The sequence below is a fragment of the Epithele typhae genome (genome assembly GCF_022376455.1).
Source record: "Epithele typhae strain CBS 203.58 chromosome Unknown BXZ73scaffold_15, whole genome shotgun sequence".
Taxonomy (NCBI): Eukaryota; Fungi; Basidiomycota; class Agaricomycetes; order Polyporales; family Epitheliaceae; genus Epithele; species Epithele typhae.
Window position 1 is genome coordinate 131,995 of NW_025954206.1, and position 17,511 is coordinate 149,505.

Genomic DNA, 17,511 nt, shown 5'->3' on the forward strand with positions numbered 1-17,511 from the left:
CCATCTGCGTAGCCATTGCCTTCCGAACACGCTTGCCATCTCATGTTGGGACAGAATAAAGGCGGCGTATCTGTGCGCCCAGTCAGCCTCCAGTGACGGGCGAGAGCCCCCTTCCCTCCCGACTCAAACCCAAGGGACGGCAAGAACGAGACGAGATCATACGCGGTGACCATTGTGATCACAAGTACTGCAAGTTTGTACGGGACTAGTACAGATATAAAAATACAGGAGCAAACACAAATCCATCCACGCAGTGCACTGTTGCGGCCGCACTGCACCAAGGTCACGATAGCTTACACTTCCGTCTCGACGTCGGGCTCGCGCGACTTCATCTTGAACCGGTCCTTGATCGCATGCGCGCCGTCCTCGACGCTGTCGATGATCCATTCCGCCGTGCGCACCGGCTTCGCCTGCATCAGCCCCCGGTGGTCGCGGTGCAGCTCCTTCTCGTGCTTCCGCCATGCTTTACCTTCCCGACGACGCCCGTCTTCTCCCCGCTTCCGCGGATTCGCTATCCCGTCGTGGTCGTCGTTGCCTGGTTCGGGGCTGCCATCGGGGGACTCGATGACCTCGACGGCTTCTGGGGAGACGGTGGTATTGACCCTTCCCCTGGCAGTTGCGAGGCACCCGCCTCTCGTTTCGCGGCGCCAAGTCCTCGCCGCCTTCTCTCCTTCCCCCTCCACCCTGTGCTCTCCACCTCTTCACCCTCGCGCGCAACCCCCCTCTGGTTCCCTGACTTCCGGCTTCCCCACCTCATCCCGCATCCCGGCGTCCGCTGTCGCCCGTACTCGTCCCAGGAGCCGCGCTTCCTCGCGCCGCGCCGCCGCCCAGCACGCTGTAATGCTCCTGCGCGAGCCCGGGCCAGAACGCCAGATCGACCTCGACGTCACCCACGCGCTCCAAGTTCTCCCGATCCCCGTCCCACGCGCCCAGGTCGCCGTCGGGCGGGACGTAGTTGAACTTCAGGCGCGAGTAATCGCCGTCGCGCGCGCGCCAGAGCGCTGCCGGGACCAGTCCACGAGAGCGGTCGACGAGGTCGCGCAGCCAGACGACCGCGAAGGCGCGCCGCGTCGCCGACTTCAGCGCCGATTTCCCCGGAAGGAGAGAAGGAGCGCGGCGGCGTAGCGGTGCTTGACGGGCAAGGAGGTTGGGTGCTCGGGTGTCCAGACGATGGCCGCCCCCTGCTTTTCAGCCGCCTTGCGCGAGATCTTGTCCGCAGCGTTGGCTGTGGTGATTTTCGTGCTGACCTCGCAGTCGGAGAGATCGAGTGAGGAGGAGCGGGCAGAGATGTCGTGAATCTCGAGCTTGCCGGTGTCGAAGCCGAGGAGGTTGGGGATAGGTTGGCCTCCACAGGGCGGAAAAGGAGGGAAATGCGGATCCGGCCGCTGCCGAGGCCGTTCTCGAGGGGGTAGCAGCGGGTGATCTGGGACGCGTTGACGAAGAGGTCGGAGAGCTTGAGGAAGACGGTGCCGAGGACCGCATCGTTCTCCCGCATCCGGGAGTCCTTCACCATAACCGTGACGTGCGCCGCCCGCCAATCCCTCACGAACCTCTCCGTGCCAGCGTTGAACATGGGGGTGCTGGTGATAGGCTTGACGCGCGTCTCATAGACGAGCTCGTCATTCAGCGATCTATCACATTGTGTGAGCGTCGATGCATTCAAGCAAACATTTCCAACTCACATCGTGCAGTACGATGACGGCAGCCCCTCGCCCTCCTCCGATGTCTGTCCGGCGTCATCTTGTCCCTTCTCGCCCTCCTGCCCCCTTCCGGTGTTGTGACCTTTGCCCACCATCTTCACAGTCAGGTCTTTGATCTCGTGCACCTGAATGCTGATCAAGCCAGAAGGCCACCCCGGATCCGGAGGTGTCACTAGCACAGCCGCCTCAAGGTCATTGAGAGAGACTGCTCGTGCATCCTTGAACCCGGGGAGCTCACGGAGGTCTTCAGGAATTCCCGGGTCTGAACCATGCGTTTTTAGCTCTGGGTTCGGATGGATTGTGCCATAGTATCCAATAGTGTATTCGAGCTGCCCGGGACGGTCGCGCGAGTCGGGGCTCGAGAGTGGCGAGCTGCGTCGGACGGGCTCCCCGCGATGACAAATGAGGTCGACGATATCGACTTCCGCGAATCCCATCATGTCGTCCTATACCGGGTGATAAGTCAAGACTGATGTGGTGCATGGATGGAACTTACCACACTCATCCGATCCGAGTCCCACAGCTGGAAGCTAAGCTTCTCGCGGAGCTTGACAGTGTTGAGGTCGACAATGAGCACTGCGGTCTCCTCAAACACAGGGTTGCAGTCGCCCTTGATGATCCGCGTCGAGTAAAGCGGCTTTTCAAGCCGCGAGAACGTGAGCGTGACATAGGGATCTGCTGGCGACGCATGTGATTAGCCCCCGTATAAGAGTTGTGAACGCGGACTGACCCGAGCTGCCTGTGGTATCCATCGCCTTGACTCCAGTCGCACGGTGAATGTGCACGATGAGAACTCCGACAGCCTCAGTGTCTACGTACGATCGTCGACATCAGGATGATAAAAGGAGCCTATACTGCTGCCACGTACCCTTCTTGATATCATCACCACTGATCAATCGCTGGAGATCCAGCGTCAGACTCCTCGGTGCGACGTATTCTGCAGCGGCCGTATCGAGTGCGCTGGAGATGAAGCCGGAGATGAACGGTAGGTCCATGATATTCGGCAGTATCCTGCTCATGGGTACAACGGTGATGGTGATGCGTGGCAGTCCCATAAGCGTCACAAGGGTGGTCTTAACACTGGGTAGCAGCTCAATTTCGTGAACATGGATATATTCGGGAGGAAAACGCACAATGGAGGATCTGGAATGAGTTGGAGACGGACACGAGCCGTGCCAACGACTCCGGTGACCTCCACCCACACGGCTGATGAGAAGTCAGCGAAGCCATAGGGAGAACGAAAATTGACTCACGAACTCGGAAGCCATAGATGTTCTTGAGACCGAGGAAGAACTCGACAAAAAGACTGTTTCCGTCGATGAGATGGGCAGGACCAGACGACGGAAAGTCACTAACTGGACGTTTTGCGCCTTGCTCTGCGCAGTCTGACCACTTGGCAAGCTCTGATAGGCGAACGAAACCTCAAGGTTGACATGATCACCGTCCAAAGCGTCCTTGTCGTCCGCGCCGACAGCGTCCGAGTTGATCCCCAGCCCAGCTAGGCCGTCTCCCCCGTCATCTTCGTTCTTATGCAATCGTACGTCTGGTAGCGAGCGTATTGACGTGATGCGACCCGCATTTGAGCCTAGTCCAATGTCCGCGACTCGCACCGAGTGCTGCACGTAGGATAAGCCACCATCGTGAGCAGAACCAACATCCACCACTCACAATGAAGGTCGGAACCGACGATTGCATGATGTCCTCCAGCATATCCACCAAAGACGTGAACATATCCGTGTTGATGACTGGCCACAGGCCCCGGAGAAACGCATTCGCCCATTCCGCGCTCTCGCGCGTGCGCTCCTCATCCTCGACCGTGCCGTCGCCGTCTAGGTCGTCGCCCGCGCGCAGGCCGCGCAGGCGCTCTGCGTGCCAAACGCGTTGTGCCCACTCGCGCGTAGCGACACGGTCCGCACGGAAGAGCACGGCATAAGCGAAGAGTGCACCGGGGAGCACGGCCGTGAGGCGGGGCACGAGACGCGTGAAGAATAGGGAGAGGAGGAATGAGAGGGCGAACGCGGCGCAAAGTTGCAGGATCGCGGTGTTGGTGAGAGCGAGGACGCGTTCGTGGTGTTGCTTCCAGTCTGCCGAGCTTTCAGTGAGCATGTCTGGCTGAAGCACGAACATGATAGGCAAAGGCTCCATTTGAGACGATTTGTAGGCCAAGCGTGACCGTACATCGCAACAGACATACACCAGGCCCCCTGCGAACAAACTGCGAAAGCGACAGGATGATGCTCACCTGGAGGTGGAAACCGCTGCCGCAGCACATTTTTCCCCTTCGAGTCCGTCTTCACTTCCTCCTCGGCGTTCCGGATGTCGAGCTCCTCGCCTGTGGTGGGGTCTGTGACGTGCATCTCCCGACCCTTCGCGAGCTTGCTTGCCGTCTTCTCCGTCTGTACCTCCTCCCTCTTTGCACTCTGATCCTGCAGCTGCTGCGCCTTTGCCTCGGTCGCCTTCTCAGGGCTCACCAGCGCAGTGAGCTTCGTCGTGATCGTCGGCACCGGGTTCTTGCCCGAGTACGGCTTGTTCTGGCTTGTCATTGTGCACCTCGATAGGCGTGAGCGAGGATGGAGCGTGGTATGGGATCGTCACAGGAGATAGGGGGCGTGTGAGGTGTAGGTTGTCCGCACGCAAAGACGGTGGCTATATGTGGCCTCAGCAACACGTCGTCGATGCGGTCATAGGAGATGGGCGTGGACGCACCATACCGATGTTATGCATGCGCGCGTTCGCAGCGTCCCCACCTCGCCTTCTGGGGATAGTGTCATGGTGGAGTCAATAGGATCATGCCGTATGTTGCGCCAGTGCGCGAGAGCGCACGTTGAGCAGCTGCAACTTGGTGAGGTTCTTCTGCATCATGACCAACTATTATCCCGATGAAGGCATTTTGGGGCGAGGAAGAGAGGTAGAGGCTCGAGAGGATAAAGGACAGGTCAGGGTGTCCTCGGATGGACCCTCCTTTTTTCGCTTTCTCGCGCAATGACGTCATGGGGACTGGCGTCTATGGACACTCTTCCGACAGACTCGATCTGTGAAGCTTTGAAGCCTCGATGATCAAGTCGCTCTGGGTGACATACGGATATCATAGGATAATATGAGCCACTCGAAGTGAAACGTCTACGGAAAAAAGGCGCAACAAGACATGGATCGAACGGGAAGTAGCGATACCATACGGACAACATACGAAGCTAGCACATCTCCACGTAGCGTATGAGCGTAGAATACAAGAGCAACTCGCGAGATAATGTACAGCGCAAATACGACGTACCATATACGGCCTCCCCAGTCCAAGCTAGTTACTTCGCTTGCAAGACACAAGCCACCGTCCCATCAAAGTCAACCACCTGTGAGCAATCTGCGTGGATCAAGGACCCGCTTTCACCATCTGCGCCGGCCCGCTCGCCCGTCCCGCCCGTTCCAACGAACCGTCCACCAACTCATACGCCGGCCTGAACCTGGGCTTGCATGTGCACGCCGTTGGTGCCGCCCCCACCGCTGTCTGATGTCCGTTGACGCCATTCTTCGCCAGCGCTGGGGGGCTGGGCGACGGCCGTCCGAGCTCATCCAGCGTCGTGGGGTCCGGCACCGACACGCTCGACGTCCTCCCGTGCGCGATCTCGCACACGAACGCAGGGTCACAACGTCCTGCGGGCGGCACGAGCTCCCGAAGCGTTGACATGTCGGGGAGGGGTGCCGAGTCCGACCTAGACGCCTTCTGCTCCGTTGAGCGGGCTTCAGCGTTGGGACCCGACTGTCGCAAGGGCTTTTCTTCCTTTTCTGGGTCGCGGAGGCCGGAAGATGGCGCGATAACCTCGAGGGTGGAACGATGGGGGATGGGTGGTGGTGCGGAAACGGACTGAGGCGCATAAACCGGAGGGGAGTCTCCGCACGAGAGACCGGGCGCGACGATGTCTTCAAGGGTAGATCGATGGGGCAGGGGCTTGATCAAACTCCTCTGGTACGCGCGCGGCCCCCCAGACCCCGAACCACACCCAAGGCCGGGTTCGACCAATTCCTCCAGTGTGTCGCGGTGAGGGAGTGGCGTATATGGGACCTTCGTGCTGCTGGCGCGCGTCCCGTTCAACGTGTGCTCGGGAACTGGAGAGGAAGTTGTGGGAGACAAATTCATGGGCGTGTCATTCGCGATTGTAGGAGGAACGGCGATTCCGTTGGGTCTCGCCGCCGAGTTACCACTGCAAGTGCATGAATTCTGGTGCCGCAACGCCGGGTTGGGGAAAGTGTTGTAGGTCGATCCTAATGAAGTATACCTGCCGGACTCGTCAGTGAGGATTTATGATCGCATGAAGTGTAGAAACTTACCCTTCATCATACAGACTACAGTATGGCACGTTGAACTTCTGGAGATAGGACCAGACGTCTGCATACGACCAGTTGATGATCGGGTTCACGCGCACGAAGCGGGGCCAGTCGGCGTCGGTGGGGTTGCGGTATCCCAGTTTCGCTGTCAACTAAATTCAACATCTGTGGTCGCGGACAGATGAAAATAAAAGATGCACAGAAGCAGCCATATCTCGAAACTAGGACCGAAGTCTCTGACTCTGGAAGCCCGACGTGGAGCATATCTTCAGTCCCCCAGAAACCATCACCCGGTATATGTATGCTCATAGCGCACAAACAAAAGGATGACCGACTCTTTGAAACAATGACTTCATCCAGTTCCGAACCATGCATGTCTGGCCACCAAATGTGTTACGCCGGCGCATATAGTCGGTCTGTGCCATGAGACGCAAAGCGTGACTTCCGCGGGGATATACCATGTGGTTCTCGAAATATGGACAGAAACGCAGATACCAAAACTCACCTCCGTGCGGATCGGTCCTCCTCGTACCAATCATGATCGCTTCGACCTCTGGGAAGCGTGACTTGTACAAGCTCAAGGCTATCCTCATCCTTCTCCGCCTTTGACGTGCGTGGGCCGTTCCACAACTGGAGCCAAGTGCGCACCAGGAGTGGAACGGATTCCAGGGAAACGCGGTCCTTAGGAGACGGGCATTCGAAGAGAGAGAGGTTGTACTCCGTTGCCGCATCGTGAATGAAGTCCTCCAATTGGGGAAACGGGGATGGAACGGGAATGTAGACGGCGGTAAGGGGCTTCGGGGAGGGGGTGCGACGGCCCAAGCTTGCGGAAACGAGGTGGAGGAGGACGGTACCTGCATATGTTGTCCATGAGCTTCCATGCTTCCATGCATTAAATCAGACTATATGCGCACAATCTTTGCCGCCATTGAAGCTGAGAGAAACCCGATCTTGGCTGCATACAGCCAGATTAGGAGACAGGCAGAAAGCGACGAAGGAGAGAACGCACCCCCATGTCTGGAATGCGTCGTCTATGACGTCCAACGCCTCCTTCACGGGGCCGCTAGAGGATCTTGAGAAGTCGCTAACTTGTAGACATCCTTCGCGAGCGTGGCGTAGTCGACCCCGCGCATGATGCAGTGGGCAGTGGAGTTGTTGTCGGTGTGTATCGTAGGCTGTTCGGAGCGGAGGGAGAGAGCTAGTTAGCCGGGTTCACACGGAAAGGCGCGCCAGTATCGAAGGTGCCGGTCGAGATTACGCACTGTCTCTGGAAAGTTCGACGGTGAAGGTCTGGAGGCCCTCGCGTCTGTAGGGGAGGAGGGTCGTCGGCAACGGAGGGGGCTTGGAAGAGACAGGAGAAAGGAGTGGGACCAACTGACGCTTCGACGATGCGTTCATTCGGCATCGTTGGGCGCCTAATCACGATCATGTAACCGTCAACGCGATCCTCACGATTGTCAGAATCACGTGACTTACTGACTCAGCACGTCACGCGAAACGGCAATTGACGGCGCCGGTCTTGGCTCCCAGTCGGCTAGTGCTGCGAACGTGCTCGCAAGCGCGACTGCGCTAATTGTCATATTCTCATGCATTGGACACGGCATTGCTCCCGAATGGATGCTCCGTTATCACGAAAGCTTCGCCATTTCTTTCATTTTCAGCAAACGCTGAGTGCCTATACATATGTATCCATTTCAAGTGTCTCACTGATTCGCCTTGATTTCAGGACCAAACACTCCGCCGAAGCGCACCAATACTTTCAAAGTGAGGGCGAGGTCCCGTATTGGCTGAAGGTGTGTTCATTCTTCGACGTTCATAATCAAACAAATAGAGCGAAATCGGATTGGGACTGAGTACCTCCGTCGTCTTCTAGTACACCTGCGGCCCACATTCACCTTCATCATCTTCCATGGCTCCTCCACGTGCACTAGCCAAGCTCGCCGGAACGGTGATCAATGTCCTTCACATCCAGGACGACCTGAGCTCCGCTTCCAGGAATGACGACTCGCCCGGATAGCCATAGCTTCCTTCCATCGGTACACCGCGATCTTCCTTGGCCCCGAAAATACGGATTTCGCTTTCGCTGGTTGTACAACTGTGCTCTCACACCTCACGAAATGTTCCAGCCGGTTGTGGAGTCCGATAAAGTCGCAGACGTTCATTGAGTGCCAATTGAGCGTCTATCTCCTATTTGATTATGCTTACTAATGTCACGTCGGTCTCCATCCGCCTGTGAGCTCGTGGGTCGGCGTACGCGAAGTTCACTGCCTAGATCTTGCGCTAACCACCACTTACTACCGGCTGAGAGGTATCTAAAAAACTATTGCATCAAGTAAATACTGATTCCAATACTTCTTCATTAGCCTTCTGTTAGAAGTCGGTGGCTCAGACGAGGTCGGACGAGGGTAAAGGCAATCGATACGACGTGGTTGGTCCCTATGGGCACCGGGAGGTGAATACAGACGGACGCGGGGGAGAACGAGGTGGTGGGGAAGGGCAAACGCGTGAGGCGAGTGTGGGACGAGGGACGGCGGCTATCTACGCGATGACTAGGCGCTGGTACCGTACGACCGATATGTATGCGAGTAGATTCCAACACCTTCCAGGCTGCCCCACAAGTCCCCCCCCCTGATTCAAGACTCGGCGCAGATTACACAGTGAAATTTTCAGGTGCCTGTGGTGAAAAGCGTGCTGGAGGTCGTAGCAGGGGATCACTCTTCATAAAATATTCTCTGTGAAAGAAATTTGACTAGCAGAATTCATAGTAAATCAACCTGATCTACACATTCAAAATTCAATCGTCAGCTTCGAACTTGGACTGCACGCAGAATGCGCTGGTCTAATATCGACAGGGATTAGCGGCAATATGTGCAGCCCACAGTGGGATCCGGGGAAAGAAATCCGTGCTCTTTATAATCCTCAGTAAGTACTTACTTCTGATGACTCGGCGTCATCCAATATCGCTGATAGCGATACGGATGCTTCAGCGGAAGTTGGAAAGTCACGCGCACTCCCAGGCTGCACATGCCCTCTAGAGCCTGATGCATTCACTCTCGATGGTGCGTCTCGGAACAACCTATTGCATTCAGGTTGTCACAATGCTCTTAGAAGACTACTTCCGACCCTATGTTGTTGTCCAGCCTACGGGCTTCGCGGGGGTTTCGTGCCCGATGATTACCCGGCTGCCTGCTCAGGTGGGGCGACCACTAGATCCGCCGCTCTCCGGGACTCAGTCCATCATGTCACATCGCACATCAGTGCCCGAGGTAGAGGCATTTGCTCGGCGCGGGACGCTATAGTTCCTGCGCCCCGCGTTTTGCGGGGTGGTACAAGTAGCTGCCGCTGCACCTCGTTGACGCTTAGCGCACCCTCACCTCCCGTTGCAAGCTCCTAAATGATGCACAGAACTGTCTCTTTGCTTGGAGCGCTTTTCTTTGTCGCCGGTGCTATCGCTCAATCCACTGCACCCCAGTACGGGCAGGTGCGTTGACGGCTCTCTGGTTCCTTGCTTCTCACCCTGACTGCATGTGCAGTGCGGTGGTCAAGGCTGGGCGGGTGCTACAACCTGCCCCTCAGGCTGGTCTTGCAATTTCCTCAACCCGTTCTACTCACAATGCCTCCCCGGCGCGGCGTCCACCACTACCACCAGCACGAGCGGTAGCACCACCTCAGGCGGCGCCTCGTCCACTTCGACCACGACCGCGCCAAGCGGGACCACGACCCTCCAAGCAGGCAATTCCTTCATCCGCGCCGTCGTAAGTCCCCTCGCGTCCGCATGTTTTCGGCACCGCGCACTCCAAGTCTGACGCGCACGCGCGACGTAACTCGCTTCCAGGAGGACCCGAACTTCCACAAGTACCTCCGCTCGGAGACGATCGGGACCGCGTCCGACGCGGTGCTTGGCGACCCGGACACCGCAGCGCAGTTCCAGATCAACAACGGGCAGCTGGTGCAGCTAGTGCCTGGCGGCACGAAGCTCTACGCGGTCGTTGAGGCGCGCGCCAACTCGACGGTGACGAAGCTCAAGATGTCGTGGTCAAGCGAGCCCGCGAGTGGGAGCAACGCCGGGACGTTCATGTGGTCCGGCGACACCGTCGAGTGGTCGAGCCCAACGGTCTCCCGCCCGCAGCTCAATGTGAGTGCTCTGGAGAGGCGGCGGTGCGCGGTGTCCCTGTAACGAGAGGCTGACGCGTGAACAGGCGTGGCTCATCTGCCCCGATGCTAACGGGAACAAAGACGTGTACATCAACCTCGGGAACTACGACTACATGACTCCTGCGGGCTGCGCCGATGAGACGATCCATGCGTACACCGGCGCGACCGCGACCGCTTGAGCCAAGTGGGAACTGGGCACATTGGGCAGCGGGCGCGGAGTCGACAAAGGGGCTTGTAAAACATGCACGATGTACACCGCAGACTGCGCATTGCGTGAAGGAGTATGCGAGCGTATTTGACAATAGTTGTTGGTGCCGTTGCGTGAAGGTACTGGCAGCGACTAGTGACTTTTCCCGACAAGCTCGGAGAGTGAGATATGTAGGCGCTCATTCATACCGGGCGGTGTGATGCCGCCGAGATCGACTCCGGGCCTTGCCTCCCTTTTTAAGCTTTTCTACGACCACCACAACCCGTTTCGCCACTTTCCCCCCTGGCCGACTGGCGACGGCTACAACTGACCTACGCATATTCTACACATAAAAATTCTCAGATTCTCTGAGTAGGTGGTGTGACTACGTCCCACGTCATTTCCGGCACACTCATCTCCGTCCACTCCAGCGCATCTGCACTGTGCAGTCTTAGAATTTGTCCTGCATTTTGTTGTACTACTGGCCCCCGCCGCCCGGGGCTCTTAATCTTCGACGTATGACACTGGATGCGTCGCATGACCATGTGTACGTCTCGCATCTCCGTATACTTGCTGCGTCACTGCACATATGTATATATGCTAATGACGTGTCGACGACTCCAGCATCGATGACTCTTTTCGAGTGGTTTTGTGGCCTCCTTGGCGGGGTATATGCGCTTTCCCTGCTTCACAGACTTTTGAAACGCACGCGGGCTCCCTTTGTCACGCTCCACACTTCACCGAGATCCGCTAGATTGGCTCGGAACGCCGGAGAGTCAAATCTCTCGCTCGGGGAACTCATCGCGCAGCAGGTTCCAGAACTGACCACCGCCGCAAAGTTCGACAGAGCATGGTGGCTGCCTGGGTATGTCGTATCTAGCCAGTGCGCGAGTATGCACTGACAGTGCTTTCCGCAGCGGGCATCTTCAAACAATGTATTCCTCTCTTGGGGATTTCAGTAAGGTTGACACGGTTGTCTATGAACGGTCAGCCTTCATACTTATCACCTCGCCCATTTTTCCTAATGCTGTTGTACAGCAAATATCTCGAGCTCCCTGACGGGGGTATGAACTCTCCGTTCATGATTCCCTGACACGTCATCAGCTGATGAAGCCTCTTAGGAATTCTCGGACTGGACATTACCCCGCCATTGAGCGTTCAACCCATCTCCGAGTCGGAAAATGTGCTCCTCGTCGCTCACGGGCTCACCGGGGGCTCGCACGAATCATATGTCCGAGCTGTGCTCGCGCGCATTGCCCAGCCTGCACTGGGCGATGCTCCTCCATCGCGGCGCTTCCGGGCGGTAGTGCTCAACTTCCGCGGATGCAACGGCAGCCCAGTCGTAACTCCGCGGCTATACCACGTAAGTCGTTCATCCCGCGAATTTCACGCCCATCTGAACGGCATAATGACTTAGGCCGGCTCTTCGGACGACGTAAGGCATGTGGTGCTCTGGATATGCCACACCTTTCCGTCGTGTTCGATGTACGGGCTTGGTGGGTTCCTGTTCTGTGCGAGCTGCTCCGCGGCTCATTTATCTGTGTTCTTCAGGGTTCTCCCTGGGGGCCAACATCCTTACCAAATACGCGGGAGAAGAGGGAGAAGGCTGTCCTCTGTCAGGTCTTGTGACGCTCGCGAATCCCTGGGACTTCGTTTACGGCAGCCACTTTCTCCCGAGCACCCTCATCGGAAGGCACGTTTATCGCTGGGTCCTCGGAGGGGCACTTCGCAGATTGCTTCATTTGCACCGGCGAGCCTTCCTGGATGCTCCGGAGCTGTCTGTCCCCCACTCGGTGCTCGAAGATGTATTCAACCGTCCGAGCATCACGCTGGGGCAGTACGATACCATCGTGACCGCCCCGATGTATGGTTTTGAGGACGAACAACACTACTACAGGACCATCAGCTCGATCCGGGTCATCCCCAACATAAAGATTCCTTGCTTGTCAATCAACAGCCTGGACGATCCAATCACTGGATCCGGTGGTCTTCCCATCAAAGAGGCAAGTGAACCTCGTCGTACCGCTTCTCCCTCGACGCACTTTGACATCAGTTCCTTCCCTTCCTACATCCAGGCCGCGAACAGCCTGTACCTTGTTCTGGCCGTCACCAATGGCGGCGGCCACCTTGGCTGGTTTGAGCATGGGTGCGGCGGCCGTGGCGTTCGGCGATGGTACGTCAAGCCGGTTGAGCAATACCTCGCCGCTCTCGTCGGGGTGAGCCGCCTTCCGGCTTTCGAACCCGGCCATTGCACGCTGACAGATGACCTCTTTCTCCGCGGCGCGCTTGCCAGTATGGGCTCGCTCGCCGCCCCAAGCCGTGCGCTACAGTGCTGGGAGCCGATTTTGCGCGACAGGAGGACCGCGCGGACGTTGGGTTTAGGGAGCTCAGTCGGGAGCAGTCCGAGCTTCTTGTCAGCGGGGCAGCCGAGTCCAAACTGTTCACGGGATGGTGAAAATGGACGGAGCAGTTTGTTTCATAGACTGTACGATGGTTTCGGGACCTACTTTGCCTGGCATTAGACTCCGCGGCTATGTGTGGGCGCCGGAGCCGACGGTGAGGCATTGTCGGGTACGGACGGCTGGTCGGTTCACTGGCTTCACGTATTTCATTCGGAGAAGGCGTTGTGCTGACTCAACTACTCAACAGGCCTCGCGGCAACCTGCTGCTGATTGCGCATCTACGCGATCCTATGACGCACCCCGCTTGTGGCCCCAACGGACGCTGCGAACGGCATCGGGGCGAGGTTTCCAGTCTGGCACCTGTTGCATGGACTATCACAGGCTACCGCGCTGCTCGGAGTGGAGGCGCGACGCTCCCGGAAGGGCAAACGTTCCCACAGCCCTCGAGCCCAAGTTCCAGCGTGCCTCGTGCATCACAAGCCTTGAACGAACGCCGTTGCTGTCTGGATCGCGGAGTGGATTGAACCGAGCCAGGGAGATTGGAGACGATCAGGGTAAGATATTCCCTCGTGCTCGGCAAACATGACTCGCGACATGGCCGCGACGAATGTGTATGTAAGTGTCATTTGAGTTCGCCACGTGCCTGCGCGACTACTTCCCCCGCCCCCCAGATGCGCCGATGCAGCCGCGGCGAACGGCCGTCGTATCATCCCGTCCGCGCCTACCCACTGGGCCCCAGGGTGATGAGAGTTTTCCCAAACTTTGGTGTGACATGGCAGATGATTGTTCAAGTTGTCAACCTTCGCGACAAGGCTCGCCGCGCGACACATTGTTTTCCACCCCCAGGCCACCGGCTCCGTGCCTCGCCCCGCGCGCGCTCGCCGTCCCTGCACCTCGCCCCGCGCGACGTCGCCTGCTCTCCGGCCGCAGGGCCGTGCGTCCCGCCCGAGCGTCCCGCGCGCTCCGAGTGCGCGCGCGACCTGCGGTGCGCCCGCCAAGGCGCAAGCGGCCAGCGTCCCAGCGCAGCTGCCGTCCGGCGGCTCCCAGCCGTGCACACGTGCAAATCATCTATGGCTCGTTGAGAACCCTTCATTCGCGCGACAGCTGGGGCCCTGCGTGTCGCCGGCGATCTCGCATTTTCCAGCATAGATAAATTCTCCCGTCCCAATGCCCTGCTCCCTTCCCCCACCACCCCCTCCCGGCCCCGCCCCCCACCCGCGCCTCCGCTCGTTCTCGTCCGCGCCGCGTTCTCGGCTCCCATGTCTTCTCTCACTGACCTCCCCAGCGCCGCGGGGCACGCGGAGGTGCCGTCCGCTAAGTATTCCGACGATGACCTCCCAGAGTTCACACCCATGCCATGGTACGCACCTTTCTTCTCCCCCTTCGCGCTCTGCTCATGCGCCCACAGGAAGCTGCAGGAAATCCGCGCCGCCATTCCGGGCCATCTGTTCGTCCGCGACACCAAGCGCGGCCTCGCATGGCTCGCGGTCGACCTGCTCATGGCCGCGGCGTGTTGGACCGCTGCGCTCCGCATCGACCCGGCCTTCAGGGCACCTGCGATGGTCCAGATCTTGTCGCCCACCGGCGCGCACGCCGCGCGCTGGGCATGTTGGGCCGTCTAGTGGGTGCCGATGTGCTTCACTTCGCCCGCGTGCGTGCCTAATGCGTTCTGGCTCCTTTTAGCTGGTGGTTCCAGGGCCTGATCTTCACCGGCATTTGGGTCATCGGCCATGAGGTCAGTAGTTGGGGTGGAGTGTCTCCGCTCGCCCGCGCCCGCTAACGCCTTATAGTGCGGCCACGGCGCCTTTTCACCCAGCCAGCGTGTCTGCGACGTGATAGGCTACGTGAGTCGGGCCCAGGAATGGACTAGCCCCGGGAGCTAACCCGCGCGGTCCCGCTCAGGTTACACACACGCTGCTGTGGACGCCGTATTTCAGCTGGAAGATCTCTCACCACCGTCACCACTGCAACCACGCGTCGATGGAGCGCGACGAGGTGTATGTGCCCAAGACCCGCAGCGACCTTGGCATCCCGCCAGAGAGCGCGCACCACGAGATCGACTGGGACGAGTACTTTGGCGACACCCCTATCTACACGCTGTTCACGCTCGTGCGGCAACAACTGCTCGCGTTCCCGGCCTACCTCCGTCAGTCAGGCCCGGTTGTGATCGGTGTTTGGATTCTGGCGCTCATCGCTGTCGCGCAGTCTTCAATGTCTCGGGACAAAAAGACTACCCCAAGTGGACCAACCATTTCGACCGTGAGTCCCCGATTTTGTTTGGTACGCAGTGCCTGAAGGGGCTGACGTTACCGTCCGACCCAGCGAGCTCGATTCTTTTCACCAAGGAGCAGTGGGGAGTCGTCTGGATCTCCAACCTGGGTATCCTCACGATGATGGCTGTCATCCACTTAGCCTCTATCACTTGGGGCGCAGCGGCCGTCGTGAAGTTGTACGGCATTCCGTGGTTGTGCGTGACCCACTGGTGCGTCTCCTTATCCGCCCCGATATCTCTCGAGCTGACCCCGACTCTGCTCCTCGGGGACTTCTTCTCCCCCGTCTCGCCGCCGCCGTTCTACTCTCTGTCGTGTGTGCCCTCGTCATGGAATCAACGGCATGCGCGCCCATTGACATACGCGTCCGGGATCCCCTACGACCCCGAATGTTTCGGTGGCCCCGGCGTGCAGGTTCATCATGATTACATACCTGCACCACACCGACCCTGCGTTGCCTCACTACCGCCAGCGGGAGTGGAACTACCAGCGCGGCGCGGCCGCGACTGTGGACCGCGATATACTCGGCTGGATGGGCCGCTTTTTCCTGCACGACGTCGCCCACTACCACGTCGTCCACCACTTCTTCCCCAAGATGCCTTTCTGTGAGAATTTTTGTTTCTCTCCTTGTCGTTTGTTTCTCTCGACTCGTCATGAACTGGATCAACCGTTGATCGGCTGGATACCCGGGTTCGGACCCGTACCTGCGTGCTCCGAGGCGGCTCTCCCTGGACGAGCAAACGGCGCTTGTTCCTGCGACCCGTTCATGATATTGGCTTCGGTCAATGAGTCGGGACTCATCAGTTGCCTGGGATGCCGACGCAGCACGCGGGAGTATTACCATCGCAGGACGGAAGACCCTGGTGAACGATACTAACTATTATTGGCAATTGCAGACCACGGCGCCGAGGCCACTCAGTACCTTAGGGCGTTCATCGGCGAGCACTACCACTATTCTGAGAAACCGGTGTTCAAGGCGCTCTGGGACAACTACAACGACTGCCAGTTCGTCGAGGACGAAGGTGCGTCGTCCACCGCGTACATTTTCGTACACATGTCCCCTGACGGTGGCGTTTCTCGTGCTCTTAGGTGACGTCCTCTTCTACCGGAACAAGAAAGGCCAAGCCGTTCTCCGTCCTGCCGCAAAGTACCGCGGCACCGGTGTGGCCTCCAAAACCTCCGCGACAGCATCTTCTTGAATCCAGCTCGCAGCCCTTCATTGACCTCATGTTTTCTGAATAGACCGAGCGTACCGTAATCGTCCGCGTCTCGCACGGCGTGTCCGCTTCCCCGCATCAGTTGCACTGTCTCGCGATGGTCTCTTCTCCCGCACCTCGTGCCCACTCGCCCTTTCCGGATCGCTTTTTTCTGCTCTGCTAGTCACGCCTATTGTATTGTCAGTATGTAACACACGTACACCAGCCGCACGCTGTCCGCTTGTTTGTATCGCTGTTTCGCACCCCTGCCCTGTTCCTTGCTCTCCATCACTCGTTACCCGTTACACACTCTGTTATGTTCTCGCCACGTTTGTCTACGATTGCTCTCCGCCATGCTTCTGCTTCCATAACGACGCGCCACCGTCCTGCATCTGCATCCCCCCAAATGTATTCTTCATCTATACCACTCTTAATGACTTCACTTGCACGGCCGCCCATCTGCCCAGTCCTCCTCGAACGCATGTCCGAGTACTTTCCGAGTTCTCCGGATGTGCCCTCGTACGCGTTTCCAGCAGTCGCAGTAATAGACTTTCGCGCAGCCTGGGACGCAGCTAATTCCGGACCGTCGTCGCTCAGGCAGGCAGCGCGTTCGCCGACTCGACCCCTGGAGGTGCCTGCGGCGCGAGCGCGCGAGCGACCGTCCGTGGGTATCGCCGTCTGCTGACTCCGCCTGGTTTCTCCGCGGGCCAGCCAGCCCGACCTTTGCAAATGACAGGCTCGGGGGTAGTGTCAGCAAGTCCGGACCGAGGCCCTCGCTCCGCCATCTTCAATCTGCCGGAGAGGGCACACGGGCGGCGACGGACCGCCCCCCAAAGTCCGAACGCCGCGCTCCGCGGACGCGACTCCGCTCCGCGAACCGTGCGCGCCGTCGGCGTCGGGGCTTGGGAGGACGAGTGGCCCGCGCGGCCCTCGGCCTTCGGCGGGCGGAAGCGCGGGCTCGAGCTTCGAAGGGTCGAGCTTCGAGGCTCGCGCTTCCAGCCACGCGGCGGCCCTGCGCACGCTTCGCGCTTCACTCGCCCGTCGCGCGCGGGCCCGCTGGGTCTTTTCGGGCCCCGGACGCTCTCAGGCCCTCGGGGGGCAGGCCCTCGGGCATCGGTACGTGGGGAGCATGACGGAGGACGCCAAGCGAGCTCATAGCAAGGTTTGGAAGTCCGACGCCTTCGTGGCGCCGTGGGCTTCGCGCTGCGCACGACGCCCGCCTCGTTCCTGCGCGCGCTGGCGCGGGCCTGCGGAATGTGTCGATCTTTGCGCAGTACCTGG

At 58.9% G+C, this 17,511-nt stretch overlaps 5 protein-coding genes across 5 annotated transcripts; 3 read left to right on the forward strand and 2 right to left on the reverse strand.

The window, feature by feature from the left end:
• Nucleotides 1-293: 293 nt before the first annotated feature.
• On the reverse strand, nucleotides 294-4,243 carry BXZ73DRAFT_89230 (uncharacterized protein; the record flags this gene model as incomplete). The annotated part of the gene is made up of 14 exons (XM_048025204.1): nucleotides 294-609; nucleotides 698-752; nucleotides 789-1,077; nucleotides 1,137-1,304; nucleotides 1,352-1,631; nucleotides 1,683-2,146; nucleotides 2,197-2,378; nucleotides 2,431-2,511; nucleotides 2,569-2,780; nucleotides 2,834-2,906; nucleotides 2,954-3,006; nucleotides 3,057-3,316; nucleotides 3,369-3,784; nucleotides 3,943-4,243. The coding sequence occupies 14 exons, from the start codon at nucleotides 4,241-4,243 to the stop codon at nucleotides 294-296; spliced, it is 3,150 nt and encodes a 1,049-aa protein (XP_047879240.1).
• Nucleotides 4,244-5,067: 824 nt separating this feature from the next.
• BXZ73DRAFT_89231 (adenine nucleotide alpha hydrolases-like protein) lies at nucleotides 5,068-7,600 on the reverse strand (the record flags this gene model as incomplete). Its single annotated transcript, XM_048025205.1, has 8 exons — nucleotides 5,068-5,242; nucleotides 5,696-5,971; nucleotides 6,024-6,165; nucleotides 6,526-6,614; nucleotides 6,712-6,874; nucleotides 6,935-6,975; nucleotides 7,030-7,083; nucleotides 7,497-7,600. The coding sequence occupies 8 exons, from the start codon at nucleotides 7,598-7,600 to the stop codon at nucleotides 5,068-5,070; spliced, it is 1,044 nt and encodes a 347-aa protein (XP_047879241.1).
• Nucleotides 7,601-9,414: 1,814 nt separating this feature from the next.
• Nucleotides 9,415-10,354, forward strand: BXZ73DRAFT_100013 (uncharacterized protein; the record flags this gene model as incomplete). The annotated part of the gene is made up of 4 exons (XM_048014441.1): nucleotides 9,415-9,501; nucleotides 9,554-9,775; nucleotides 9,856-10,155; nucleotides 10,220-10,354. 4 exons carry the CDS (start codon nucleotides 9,415-9,417, stop codon nucleotides 10,352-10,354), a joined length of 744 nt encoding a protein of 247 aa, XP_047879242.1.
• A 637-nt stretch (nucleotides 10,355-10,991) lies between these two features.
• Nucleotides 10,992-12,817, forward strand: BXZ73DRAFT_89233 (AB-hydrolase YheT; the record flags this gene model as incomplete). The annotated part of the gene is made up of 7 exons (XM_048025206.1): nucleotides 10,992-11,227; nucleotides 11,280-11,348; nucleotides 11,401-11,426; nucleotides 11,484-11,725; nucleotides 11,780-11,858; nucleotides 11,914-12,578; nucleotides 12,656-12,817. 7 exons carry the CDS (start codon nucleotides 10,992-10,994, stop codon nucleotides 12,815-12,817), a joined length of 1,479 nt encoding a protein of 492 aa, XP_047879243.1.
• A 1,206-nt stretch (nucleotides 12,818-14,023) lies between these two features.
• On the forward strand, nucleotides 14,024-16,233 carry BXZ73DRAFT_44754 (fatty acid desaturase-domain-containing protein; the record flags this gene model as incomplete). The annotated part of the gene is made up of 10 exons (XM_048019390.1): nucleotides 14,024-14,124; nucleotides 14,173-14,385; nucleotides 14,448-14,499; nucleotides 14,555-14,608; nucleotides 14,667-14,910; nucleotides 14,970-15,023; nucleotides 15,087-15,246; nucleotides 15,449-15,639; nucleotides 15,931-16,056; nucleotides 16,124-16,233. 10 exons carry the CDS (start codon nucleotides 14,024-14,026, stop codon nucleotides 16,231-16,233), a joined length of 1,305 nt encoding a protein of 434 aa, XP_047879244.1.
• Nucleotides 16,234-17,511: the final 1,278 nt, after the last annotated feature.